This window comes from Staurois parvus, unplaced genomic scaffold, assembly GCF_062004578.1.
Source record: "Staurois parvus isolate SC_StPar_1 unplaced genomic scaffold, SC_StPar_1.0 ptg000314l, whole genome shotgun sequence".
Classification (NCBI taxonomy): domain Eukaryota; kingdom Metazoa; phylum Chordata; class Amphibia; order Anura; family Ranidae; genus Staurois; species Staurois parvus.
In genome coordinates, this window is record NW_028318110.1 from 3,491,049 (window position 1) to 3,504,511 (window position 13,463).

Below are 13,463 nucleotides of genomic sequence, written 5' to 3' on the forward strand. Positions count from 1 at the left end.
AGAATGCTTTAAAAAAAAATATATATATATATTTTATTTTACTTATTTTTTGTAACTCCAATTGAAAAACCAGCATCCATTCAACTCAAAAAGCTGTTTGAAGGAGTACAAAGAAACAGGCAACACTGAGGACTGTAGACGCAGTGGTCGGCCCAGGAAACATCATACTTACTTCCCTTCAACATTCCCTTCAACATTGGAATATGTCCAACAGTGCCATCAGCACAGAACTGGGTAAAACTAGTGGGACCCAGGTGAACTTGTCTACTGTCTGTGGAAGTTTGGCCATCAGTGTCAGTTGCGCCCAAAAAGCCTTACCTCTGATGTAGAAACAAGGCTATGCGACTCAACTATGCACAAGAACGTAGGATGAGTGCAAACATATGGCAGCAGGTGCTCTGGCCTGATGGGTCATACTATTTAACTGTAGCAGAAGGCAGTTTGTTCATTGGAGAGTGGTACAATAATGAGTGTCAGCAGGCAACAGTGAAGCATGTTGGAGGTTCCTTGCAAGTGTAGGGCTTTTGGTCAGGATCAATGGTGTCCTCAGTTCTGACTGGCAGATACTTTTCCATCATGCAATACCATCAGGGAGGTGTGTGATTGGCCCCAGTTATATTCTGCATCAGGACAATGACCCCAAACATACAGCCAATGTAATTAAGAGCTATCTTCAGTGTAAAGAAGAACAAAGAGCAAAGGGTGGTCACGCCAAATATTGATTTGGATTCCTCTTCTGTGCATTTACTTTTCCATTTTGTTAATTGATAAAAATAAACCATTAACACATCTATTTCTGAAAGTATTCCTAATTTACAGCATTTTTTCAAAACTGTCTAAAACTTTAGCACAGTACTGCATAAGCAGTGCATCTCTTCAATCCTTGCACATTTTCCATGTTTTTTGTTTCTTTAAAAACAGTTCAAGAAAAGTACCTATTAATCTGCCATAAATCTAGTGAGGTACTAGCTTTCTGAGGCACACTGAAATTCCAATCAAGTGTTATCAGCCCTGCCAGATCTTTTTTTTGTGGATTACAGGACTCCTCTGTCATATGTTATGGAAATGAGAAGGGTGGTTTTGTAGTCCAGCAGGGGAAAACTGAGCAGGGCTGCCAACACTTTGTGGGATTTTATTGCAGAAAAGGCACTATGTTGTCAGCCAAACAGGTTAGGAGCACATTTCCTCTCATTAACAGAATGTTATGCAGACCAACAAAGCATGGAGTATACTATATACTATTCTCTGTTCCTTTAGTTTGTATTATGTCTTTGTATTAATATGTTATTTGTTTCTGTTAAGTCATTAGCTGACATTGTGAACAAAATTGTCCAAATGACAAACTCTGGAAAACTTGGAAGTGTAAAGCAAAATAGTCTTCTAATTTCCAATAAAGGTGGTGTAAAAGAAAGTGAGAAACCATTTGATGCCATGAACAACATTGTAGCAAACCTGCTTTTAAATCTCACAAGGTAAGCACCTTAATTTTGATTTAAATGGTTTTCTGTTACTGGGTGTAAGCAAAGGTCCAAGTACTTCTCGTGTGTTGTAAGCAGTATTTAACAAAAAACTTCTCTATTCCCTTTTGGTCTTTTATACACTGCTCAAAAAAAATTGAAGGAATATTTTTTAACGTCAAGTGTCATTACTGGTAGCACGAGGCGATACCTGGATCCTATAGAGGTTGCACAGGCAGTCCAGCTCCTCCAGGATGGCACATCAATATGTGCCATTGCCAGAAGGTTTGCTGTGTCTCCCAGTACAGTCTCAAGGGCATGGAGAAGATTCCAGGAGACAGGCAATTACTCTATGAGAGCTGGACAGGGCCATGAGGGTGGCCTGAGGGACCAACGTTCTCTAGTGGGCCCTGTGCTCACTGCCTGGCACCATAAAGCTCGATTGGCATTTGCCATTGAACACCAGAATTGGCAGGTCTGCCACTGGCGCCCTGTGTTTTTCACAGTTGAAAGCAGGTTCACCCTGGGCACATGTGACAGACATGAAAAGGTCTGGAGAAGCTGTGGAGGCCTGATCTGGGGAGGCATATCCATGGAGGAACGCACAGACCTCTACAGACTAGACATGGCACCCTGACTGCCATTAGGTATCAGGATGAAATCCTTGGACCCATTGTCAGACTCTACGCTGGTGCAGTGGGTCCTTGGTTCCTCCTGGTGAGCGACAATGCTCGGCCTCATGTGGCGAGAGTAAGTAGGCAGTTCCTGCAGGAGTAAGAAATTGATACCAATGAATGGCCCGCACGCTCGCCTGACCTACATTCAATAGAACACCTTTGGGATATCATGTTTCGGTCCATCCATCCCCGCCAGGTTGCACCTCAGATTGTCCAGGAGCTCATGAAGACACAGCTGATTGACACAGCAGATCACAATGTAAATACAGTTGCCGGTTATGAGCTGCACTTTCCTCACGCTGTCACAAGGAAAGTACTGCCGATAACTGTCACAGAGCAGATCGGCACTGATCATCAGTGCCGAGCAGTTGCACCCAGCAGTGCCTATCAGTGCCCATCATTGCTGCATATCGGTGCAGCATCCTCAGTGCCTCCTCACCAATGCCTATCAGTGCTGTTTATCTGTGCCACCTCATCAGTGCTGTGTATCAGTTCAGTCTCATCAACGCACATCAATGAAGGAGAAAAATTACCTGTTTGCTAAATTTTATAATAGAAACAAAGAAAATCATTTTTTTTTCTATTTTCTTTTTGCCCTTTTTTTTGTTTATAGTGTAAAAAATGAAACACACAGTGGAGATTAAATACCACCAAAAGAAAGCTCTATTTGTGTGAAATAAAATTTTCATATGGGTACAGTGTTGCATGACCACGCAATTGTCCTTCAAAGTGCAACAGCACTGAAAGCTGAAAACTGGCCTGGGCATGAAGGGGGTAAAAGTGCCCAGTAGGTAAGCGGTTAAATCATGTTATCATCCCTGTCCAATTCAGCTCTGCGGACTACTGAATGCCACCCCCCCTCAGCTACGAAGATGAGGAGAGGGAAAGGTGTTCTGTAGTTTTATTCTAGGGTGACAGTGCTATCTCTCCATTGGCACAATACATAAGTGAAAATACAGGAGTAAAATCCTAAAAAAACAAAAAACAAATGAAGCCACCACATCTAAGGACTGTAAACTGCAATCTTTAAATGATGACTGAAAATCATCCACACGGTTTATTTTCAATACTCTGGATCCCCTTCTCCATTTAAAATTATCTATACAACATACACATAAGAAAAATCAGGATAGGAAGAAAAATATTTATGCAAAATTCCTAATTAATTTGTTCGCATTGAGTATGAAATATTTGTAATTAATTTTGTACTTTGAACTGTGAACAGCTAATAGATCGCATAAAGTGAGCCTTTGCCTGTGTTTTAAGTTTGCCAAGTCACTGACCCAGATTAAGTATGCAGATCAAGCAACTCAGGAGTCCTTACCTGTGCAGCTGTTCTGGGTCAGTGATTCAAAGTATTGACGCAAGAGTCAACATGAATGACAAGCAACATGCATTTCTGAAGGGCTTAGCAATGGCAGTCCCCATGTTTCTCTCTTGAAATATCTTTCTTTTAAAGATTGTGATTTTGTGAGCTTATAAATTGTATAGATGGTTTCATGAAAGGCCATATCTTTGAGGCAACTCAAGGTCATGATAAACTTTGGAATGTCAAAAATAAGTTACACCATGGAGACAATTAGTTTTGTTGGTTTTTTTCCTTTTAATTAGGATAATATTACTATTCACTAGACATACTCCAATAGGAAAGATATTTAAACACCTTTTGCATAGTAACTAATGTAGTTTTAGAAATGCGTATAATTGGTAGTATCTTGCTTTTGGACACCTCACCTGTTTGTTAATCTGTATGCTATGAATACCCTCTCTGCTGTATTGTCTCCTGATTTAAGCTACGAGCCATAAGTGGTCATGATTTTGTAAACTCCAACAATGCATTTGCTAAAGTATTTCTGATTCCAGTTGTATAGCTCAAATGCTGACCCTTTTTTTCCAGTACTTTCTAAGAGCCAGTTTACACTACATGCATTTTCAGTGTGCTTTTTTTCCCTGCATCCAAAATGCACAGAAAGTAGGTTATATGGTTGTCAGTGTTATAGTTCACATAAGTACTTCCTGCACGTCAGCATTTTTCCTGCACAAAACTGTACTGGAACATGGTAAAATGCACTGGAACACACATGTCGCTATTTAAATTGAGAGGGGAAAAAAGATTAACCGAAACATGTCAAAATGCATCTGGACTGCGTTTCTATAGTGTGGACCGGCCTTAAGTGACTGAGGCTGGCTATACATGGTTGAATAAAAGAAAATTGACTTGGTTTTCCCCATCCACTTAATCAAGGTGAATAGGGGAATCCCTCCTGCTGCGCTATTGTATTCTGACAGTGAGGAGACTTTCTCACCAGTCAGAATATATTGATCAGCACTGGTGGAGTTGGTCAATAGAAATTTTTCAAACGGGCTAGTTGTCCACAAGTCAATCCAACCTGACCCTACTGTACATGGATCAAAATTCAAGCGGTCTCTGCTGAACCAGACAAAATCTGCATGGCCAGTTTAACTCAGATAAAATATGCAAATTAGATGTTCTGACCTCACTCTGTCTTTACTTGCTGCATGCTTGCGCTCGGTCAATGACTCAAAGTATTGTAGCCACAAATGACTAACAAACGTCTACTTTTAGCATGAAGTTAGAAATGGCAACCCCAGTATTTTTCATGTGACACATTTTTTCTTTTAAGAAAAACACTTCTACACACTGTTTACTAGCTGTGGCTTTTGAAACCCAATATGCGTTCCTAACAAACAAAAGTCTCTGCGCACATAGGACAGTTACAATGAGATTATCCCAATGACGGGTAGGATTTCCTCTTACTTTGGACTGATTCAACTGAAAGAAGAAAAAACGAGGTTTCTGCTATTAGCACCAAACAGATGTTTACATAAAGGTTTCCCTAAAATTAAAAAAACCTAACTGGTCACTATGGGGTAAAAATATAAATGGAATGGTTTATACTGGTCACTATGGGGAAACAACAAATACATATTCTTTTTGTTTTAGTAAATCTTCTGTCATCTCTGGAGCAGAAAATGAGAGTAAATTTCCTCAGAGGGTAGATAGATACCACAATGAAAAGCTGCAGGAGAGCCTAGCCATTCCCAATTCTATTCAAACAAAAATGTTTTAGTTGAGTTGTACGTTAGCACTGTTATCCTGCCAGATGAAGGAGCCATAAGCTCTTGAAAGTTTGCCATTTGTTCTTTTGTTACTGAAACACATTTATATTTGCTTTTATATTTGCATGACAAATTCTAAAAAGTAGCTGAATAAGAAGCTGTGCAGGAGACGGAAGATTACATTTAATGTGTTTGTTTTCCTCCCAGCTCTGCAAGATTTGAAGGGCAGCTTAATATGGATTTGAATGAGATCACCATGAACTTGGTCCCATTCCCTCATTTGCATTATTTGACCTCCAGCGTAACTCCTCTTTATACACTTGCTGATGTGAATATACCTACACGAAGGTGAGGGCTCTGAGGCTAAGGCTGTTAAATTGACCTGTGCCATTCCTCTTGTTGTGCTGTATAACCGTGTATAGCAGTTGTTCTAATATCTTTATATAGTGCATCCAGAAAGTATTCACAGCGCTTAACTTTTGCCACATTTTATGTTACAGCCTTATTCCAAAATGGATTAAATTAATTTTTTCCCTCAACATTCTGCAAACAATACCTCATAATGACAACATGAAAGAAGTTCGTTTTGAAATCTTTGCAATTTATTAAAAATAAAAAAAACAAAAAAAAACAAAAAACACACGTACATAAGTGTTCACAGCCTTTGCCATGACACTCAAAATTGAGCTCTGGTGCATCTTGTTCCCACTGATCATCCTTGAGATGTTTCCACAACTTGATTAGAGTCCACCTGTGGGACATTCAGTTGATTGGGCATGATTAGGAATGGCATAAACCTGTCTATATAAGGTCCCACAGTTAACAGTGCATGTCAGAGTACAAACCAAGCCATGAATTCCAAGGAATTGTCCATAGACCTCCGAGACAGGATTGTAGCAAGGCACAGATCTGGGGAAGGGTACAGAAACCTTTCTGCAGCATTGAAGGTCACAAGGAGCACAGTTGCCTCCATCATCCGTAAATGGAAGAAGTTTGGAACCACCAGGAATCTTCCTAGAGCGGGCCATCCGGCCAAAATGAGCGATCGAGAAGGGCCTTAGCCAAGGAAGTAACTAAGCCTGATGGTCACTTTGAAAGAGCTCCAGCGTTTCTCTGTGGAGAGAGGAGAACCTTCCAGAAGAACAACCTTCTCTGCAGCACTCCACCAATCAGTCCTGTATCGTAGAGTGGCCAGACATAAGCCACTCCTCCGTAAAAGGCAAATGGCAGCCCGCCTGGAATTTGCCAAAAGGCACCTGAGGGACTCTCAGACCATGAGAAACAAAACTCTCTGGTCTGATGAAAGAAAGATTGAACTCTTTGGCCTGAATTCTAAGTGTCATGTCTAGAGGAAACCAGGCACCGCTCACCACCTGGCCAATACCATCCCTACAGTGAAGCATGGTGGTGGCAGCATCATGCTGTGGGGATGTTTTTCAGCAGCAGGAACTGGGAGACTAGTCAGGATTGAAGTAAAGATGAATGCAGCAATATACAGAGACATCCTTGATTAAAACCTGTTCCAGAGTGCTCTGGACCTTAGATGGGGGCGACGATTCATCTTTCACCAGGACAATGACCCCAAGCACACAGCCCAACTCTATGAATGTCCTGGAGTGGCCCAGCTAGAGCCCAGACTTCAACCCGATTGAACATCTCTGGAGAAATCTGAAAATGGCTGTGCACTGATGCTCCCCATCCAACCTGATGGAACTTGAGAGGTACTGAAAAGAAGAATGGGAGAAATTGCCAAAAAATAGGTGTGCCCAGCTTGTAGGATCATACTCAAAATGGCTTGAGGCTGTAATTGGTGCTAAAGGTGATTCAACAAAGTATTGAGCAAAGACTGCAATTTATAAAAAATAAAAATACATAAGTATTTGCAAAGATGTCAAAATGAACTTCTTTCACGCTATCATTATGGGGTATTGTTTGTAGAATGTTGATGAAAAAAATTAATTTACGTTAATCAATTTTTGAATAAGGCTGAAACAAAATGTGGCAAAAGTTAAGCGCTGTCAATACTTTCTGGATGCAGTGTAGCTCCCTCTGTCATGTCACAGCTCTCTTGCAATCCCTAGATGGCAGCTGTGACAGCTCGATCTGGAAATTAGACTTTTAAACGTAAAATAAAACATTGCAAAGTTTTTCCTGTTTCGTGTGTGTGTGTGTGTGTGTGTGTGTGTGTGTGTGTGTGTGTGTGTGTGTGTGTGTTTCTTTTACATTAAATGGTCCTCTGTTTAACCCTTAATATACTCTAATCAGCCATAATTAAATCCTTATTCTCCTTCTCCATTTAATTATTTTCCTTCTGATTTTTTGTTTGTTCAATTCCATTTTATAAACTTTTAGTAATTAAAACCTTTTTTTACTTGCTTTGTTTGTTAATATTTTTACACCTTTTAACATATATTTACATGTTTCACTTTAGAAATTAAATAATTTCAATTTTGCGCTTTTTTTTAAAATAACTTTTCAATGCTTTGTACCAGAATCATAATTTTAGTGTCCTTTTAAACTGGACAATTTCCAGAATACAATGTGCACTTATAATACAAAATACATTCACACTGAGCTGAGCTTTTTTCAGGCATTTTCTTCAAGTGTTATTTTATGGCGTTTTTGAGCATTTTTCTTTTCTTTAGCAGATATGCAAATATTTTAGGCGTTTTTCATTTAGGCGTTTTTGCTGTGGCTAATAGAAATAGTTGCTGTTTGAGCTGAAACCGCCTGAAGAAATGCTTGGAAAAACGCTTGAAAAAATGTTTCTTTCTACTGTTCAGGTGTTTTCTATTTAAGATTATGGCGGAAAAAAAACGCTAAGATTTGCCTGAAAATTTTTCATGAAAAGAAAGCTTTGTTTTTTATAGAACAGGTTTACATAGTAGGGAGTCTGAATTTATTGAGTTTACTGTGTGTGCATTTTTTGGGCTTTTCATATTTTGGTCACTTTGGTTGTTTATTGAGTTTCCTTTAGGAGTCTGGCCTGTTTGTCACACACTATTAAAATTATATGAATGTGATATTTTGTTTAGTGTGCTTCCTTTCCAAGCATTGTTACGAAGGTAAATTGAAAATTAGGTACTACCCTTCTTACTGAACAGTATATGCTTCAGCTGGCCATAGATGGATTGAAATTCATCCATTTCAGCAGGGACTGTCCAAATTTTAATCCATGTGCAAGCTGTTTGTACAGAAGTCGATCTCTCGACTGACTTCTGTACAACCAGCCTATTGGAAAATGTTTGCTTGATCAGTGCCGGCTGCTTCAGCAGGTGGTGCTGATGAGTATATTCTGGCAGCCTGGAAGCCTCCCGGCTGTAAGAATGCAATTTCAAGTGTATGGATGGAAGAATTGATTAATTTTCTTTTGTTAAACCGTCTGGTTGAATGAAAGAAAGTGGATCATGTTTGGCCAGCTTACGATCTTCCTTAGTGAGATTTAAGCTTTTTAAAGTGACCCTGTCATGAGAGGCCTATAGTGGTTGCTCTTGTAAAAAAATGACAGACAATTGAATGACTGTCTGGCATCAAAAATTTGAGTCACTGACCAGGAACAAACTTACTAAAAAGGAATTTAGGAAAAATGTCAGAATTTCTTATCTCTATATGTTTCATCAGCACAACAACTGGGCAACTAGGTTTTTCAAAAAGAAAGTGGTCAGCAACAACAGCCTCTGTGATTTTCTCATGACAAGTTTCTTTTAACCAGGCCCCCTACTGGCAAATTGATATGCCATAAGAGTCCTTCTGCATAAAACAGGAAAAGACTGCACTGAACAATTGCTCTAAACATTGGGAACATTTCCAGAGGGCACATATAACAGAACAAGTTAAATGAATGTTTATACATTACAGTATTTTGCTGCCATTTTGAGAATATAGCAAAACACTGCATTTACTGTTATTACATGTTTTTGCACAGGTTGGACCAAATGTTCTCTGATGCCTTTAACAAAGATCATCAGTTAATTCGAGCTGACCCGAAGCATAATCTTTACCTTGCCTGTGCTTTGATGGTGAGAGGAAACGTTCATATTTCTGATGTTCGCAGGAATATTGAAAGGTTGGTGTAAACTAACACCTCCGAAAATAAAAAGTTCTCTGGTGTAAACCCCACAAGGACCCTAATCACATAGACATTTTGTGCTAGAATTTGCATTGTGTTGTGCGTCAGACTTATGTAGGAGTCAACAAGCATTTTGGAGAATCCAAGCAACATATACATCCAGCTTTCACAATTTTAAAGCTCAAAAAAAGCTGACAGCTGTAGAGTTTTTTTCATTCGTTCAGCCCTGACTTGTTTTTGCATTCTAAAGGGGCAGACGAAATTTTAGGAGTAAAGTTGAAGCCACATATACAAATAAGACGGCTACATCAAACCAAAAGGCCACAGAGGTATGAATATGAAATCAATCCGAGGAGTGAAGTTCCGATTTAAAGGCTACATTCACCCTCTACTATAAAATAATAAATGCACACTTTTTGCATGTTTAAAAATGTGCATTTTTTTTTTTTGTTACAGGAGCCTGCAAAGTATTACACCCATGATCAGCACGTTTCATTACAGCAAAAAGACATTCTTGCCTTCTTTTCACTACCCAACCATTCCGTTTAGTCACTGGGAGTGAAAGTACAATCCTGTGTGAGCTACATGGCACTGGAGTTGTACTTTACACAGGTTATGGACTGGAAGGCTGGCAGCGGCACATGGGTGAAAAAAATGCACATGTATGCTGGATGAGGATTACATCAAACCCGTTAGTTTGCACTAAGTGAACAAAGCACAAGTATTTTTCTAAGGGCCGTGTAAAAATGCAGTATGACTACTCTGGGAAATCACTCCCGGATCTTAAGTTTGATCTGTTTGCTGTTTGACTGATGCCAGTATTGTTCTTATAACCAAAGCACACCCTGGCTCAGCTGTCACATTCCTCAAAATACTATTTCAAAGAGTGGTATGAACTGTAAATTGAAACAAACTATGAGTGTAGACGTCATAAACAATGCATCACACAGGATGGTTATCATGAAGTCCTGTGCAACTTTCAATGCCAGAAATCACTGCTTATCTCATTATCTTAAGTCCCTGTTACACATATTTATTAAGAATAAAATGGGGATTACTTACATTGCCAGAGTCCATGACAAAGAACACACAATATAGAATGTAGCACAACATACTTGCACAATTTTGCAAAGCACAAGGGACACATACATGCGTGCTAGAATTTACTGCCTGCAAATGTTTTTACTGGGCAGAGAAATGGGCTGAGAATGGATAGAAGAAGCCTCCTAAAATCTTTTTAGCTGTGCTGGCAGAGCAAGCAGTTTGGTTGGAGGGGTAGAGACAAAGATCTATGAGATTGAGCCTCCTGACATTATTTCAGCTGTGCAGGCTCCTTTCTTGACCAGGTGAAAAGGACATAATTGGATGGCAGCAAATAGGGGTTTTTTTTTTTGTTTTTTAACCACTTGCCGCCCAGCCACTGTAGATATACGGTGGCAGGGCGGCACTGGCAGGCAAAACCACGTTTTAAAACGTGTGTTTTGTAAACAAATAGGGGGCGCACACGAGGCGCGCCGCCGCCCTATCTGTCCCACCGATCACCGCCGCAGATGTGAGTCGCCGGGTCACAGCCGGTCCTTACCGGCTATCTCCCGGCGATCGGCGGCAAACAGTGACAGACAGTACAGCTGCAGTAGCTGTGCTGTCTGTCACTTCCCTGTCAGCTCGAGGATGAGCTGATCGAGAAAGAACAGTTTCTCTTTCTCAATCAGCCTTGTCCCGTCCAGTACACACCCCCGCCCCCTAGTAAAACACTCCCCCTCACTCCTATAACCCTTCCCTGCAAAATAAAGTTAACCCCTTCCTCCCCATTGCCATTAGTACAGTGTCAGTGGGTTTTTTTTTTTTTTTTTTTGCACTGATCACTGATCGCTGCCATATGTCCCTGATCGCCGCCATTATTAGTATAAAAAAAAACTAAAAATCCCATTATCTTTCCCGCCATTTGTAAACGCTATAACTTTCACGTAAACCAATTAATTTACACGTATTGAGTTTTTTTTTTTAGAAAAGACATCGCAGAATGCATTTTGGCAGAAATTTATGACTAAATTTTTTTTACTGGACATGTTTTATAGCAAAAAGTCCAAAATATTGTTTTTTTTTTTCCTCAAAATTGTCAGCCTTTTTTTTTATAGCGCAAAAAATAAAAACCGCATAGGCAATCAAATACCACCAAAAGAAAGCTCAATTTGTGGGGGAAAAAAAGGATGTAAATTTCATTTATGTATCGTATTGCATGACCGCGCAATTGTCCGTTAAACTAGCGCAGCGCTGTATAGCAGAAAAATGGCGTAAATTGCAGTATTTATACCATAGTTTGTAGACGCTATAACTTCCACACAAAGCAATCAATATACACTTATTGGGATTTTTTTTACCAAAACATGTAGCAGAATACATTTTGGCCTAAATTTATAACCAACTTTGAATTTACTATATATTTTTTATAGCTGAAAGTAAAAAATATTGTTTTACTTCAAAATGTTTGGCCTTTTTTTGTCTATAGCGTGAAAAATAAAAAGTGCACAGGTGATCAAATTACACTGAAAGAAAGCTCTATTTGTGTGAAAAAAAGGACGTAAATTTCGTTTGGGTGCAGCATTGCCTGACCGAGCGATTATCAGTTGAATTAGTGCAGCGCCGAGTAGCAAAAAGAGGCCTGGTCATTAATGGGGGTAAATCCTCTGGAGGTCAAGTGGTTAACAAACCCTCTCCTCTGTGAAAATGAGTGGTTGGCAACCCAAACCCAAATATCTGGAATAAGTCTGTGGGAATAGTTACTAAGAGCTTCAGCTTGTAAGTAACAGCATAAGCTGACAGCTTGCACCTTTTTTACAACTGTTGGCAGTTCCAGTGACTCCACCGCCACTATGAAGTGGCTATGCAAATAGCAATGTTTTTAGAGCTATTGTGTACACCTAGTATACCCAAGCAGCAATGTCCAGGCCTGCTGATAGATCATTTGACCCCTGCTGGCTCATAGTCAGAAGGATGCAGTAGATATCCAGAAAGTAGAGATCACTAAGAGGGGCTCTGGATTTTGTAGGATCTGCATGTGACTGGAAAAGGTGCAAAAGGACTGCTTGTTGGTCCATTTGTATGTCCAGTAAGGAGCAAGGTCAACTTATACTGGAAGAGTAGAGATTTACATATAAACACAACTCCCCATATCTGTGGATCCATTCATTGTTGCAGGTTTTCCTGAAGGTAGACTCTACTTATCATTTTTTTCATTATATGCTCAGTTCGAATTGCCAATGCAATGGATTCAGATGCCCTGTTTTGTGTTCCCTTTTAAATTAACATTACCCTAGAGTTCAGTTATTTGTATAAAGCCCAAACATGTTGAATTCCTTCACATTTAACACATTTTTTTCATTTTCTCTAGGCCCCATTCACATGTCTCTGCTCCTACTGTCATGTATTTTTCTTTTAGTGCATTTTGCATGTATTTTTTCATGCACTTTTATGAGTTTTCATGCACTTCCATAGACTCTCAACAGGATAGAAACTGCAGGTAAATGCATATCATATCAGACATGCTTCATTTGTTACAACAGAGCATGCAGATGTGAATAGCCTCATTGGAATCAATGTATTTTCATGACCCATTCATTTTTTTGTGCTGCAAAATGCACATGAAAGCACACAGGTGTCTACTACGCTTTAAAATAGTTGTTTAAACCTAGTATAACATTTTTGGCAGTCTTTTAGTAGATTTCAATGATTTTTGGTCCAGATGGAAAAGTCCGTTGTGATTGACGACTTTAGATGCCATCTATTCAAAAAAACAAAAAATGCATGAAAGTTGTGTGTGTGTTTATGTATGTATATAGATATTTTTTTTTTTTTTTTATTCAGGCTGAAACCCTCACTACAGTTCGTCTCTTGGAACCAAGAAGGGTGGAAAACTGGGATGTGTTCTGTCCCACCAGTTGGCCATTCCCATTCATTGTTGGCACTAGCCAATAACACATGTGTGAAACCAGCATTTATAGACCTCAGAGAGAGGTTTATTAGGCTGTACAGAAAGAAGGTACATTTAACAATCCATATAGTGTGTGTGTTTTTTAAAGTTTTTTTTTTTGTTTGTGCAAAATGCATACAGTGTATGCTAGGCGTATATAAACACGTTTTTTACAGGGTTAATTTCTGATAAACTTTTCATTTTTGCAG

The 13,463-nt window shown here is 39.4% G+C and overlaps 1 protein-coding gene across 3 annotated transcripts in view; it reads left to right on the forward strand.

Annotated features, from left to right (window-relative positions):
• The window catches only part of LOC149457557 (tubulin epsilon chain-like), a 44,193-nt gene that overhangs the window by 23,302 nt on the left and 7,428 nt on the right, over positions 1-13,463 (forward strand). For 2 of the 3 annotated variants that reach the window (XM_089683541.1, XM_089683542.1), the window contains 4 exons: positions 1,303-1,472; positions 5,423-5,563; positions 9,141-9,281; positions 13,149-13,323. In XM_089683541.1, coding sequence (XP_089539667.1) covers positions 1,303-1,472; positions 5,423-5,563; positions 9,141-9,281; positions 13,149-13,323 — 627 coding nt within the window. The remainder of the gene's footprint in view (positions 1-1,302; positions 1,473-5,422; positions 5,564-9,140; positions 9,282-13,148; positions 13,324-13,463) is intronic. The other variant, XR_016313604.1, reaches the window with a different exon arrangement.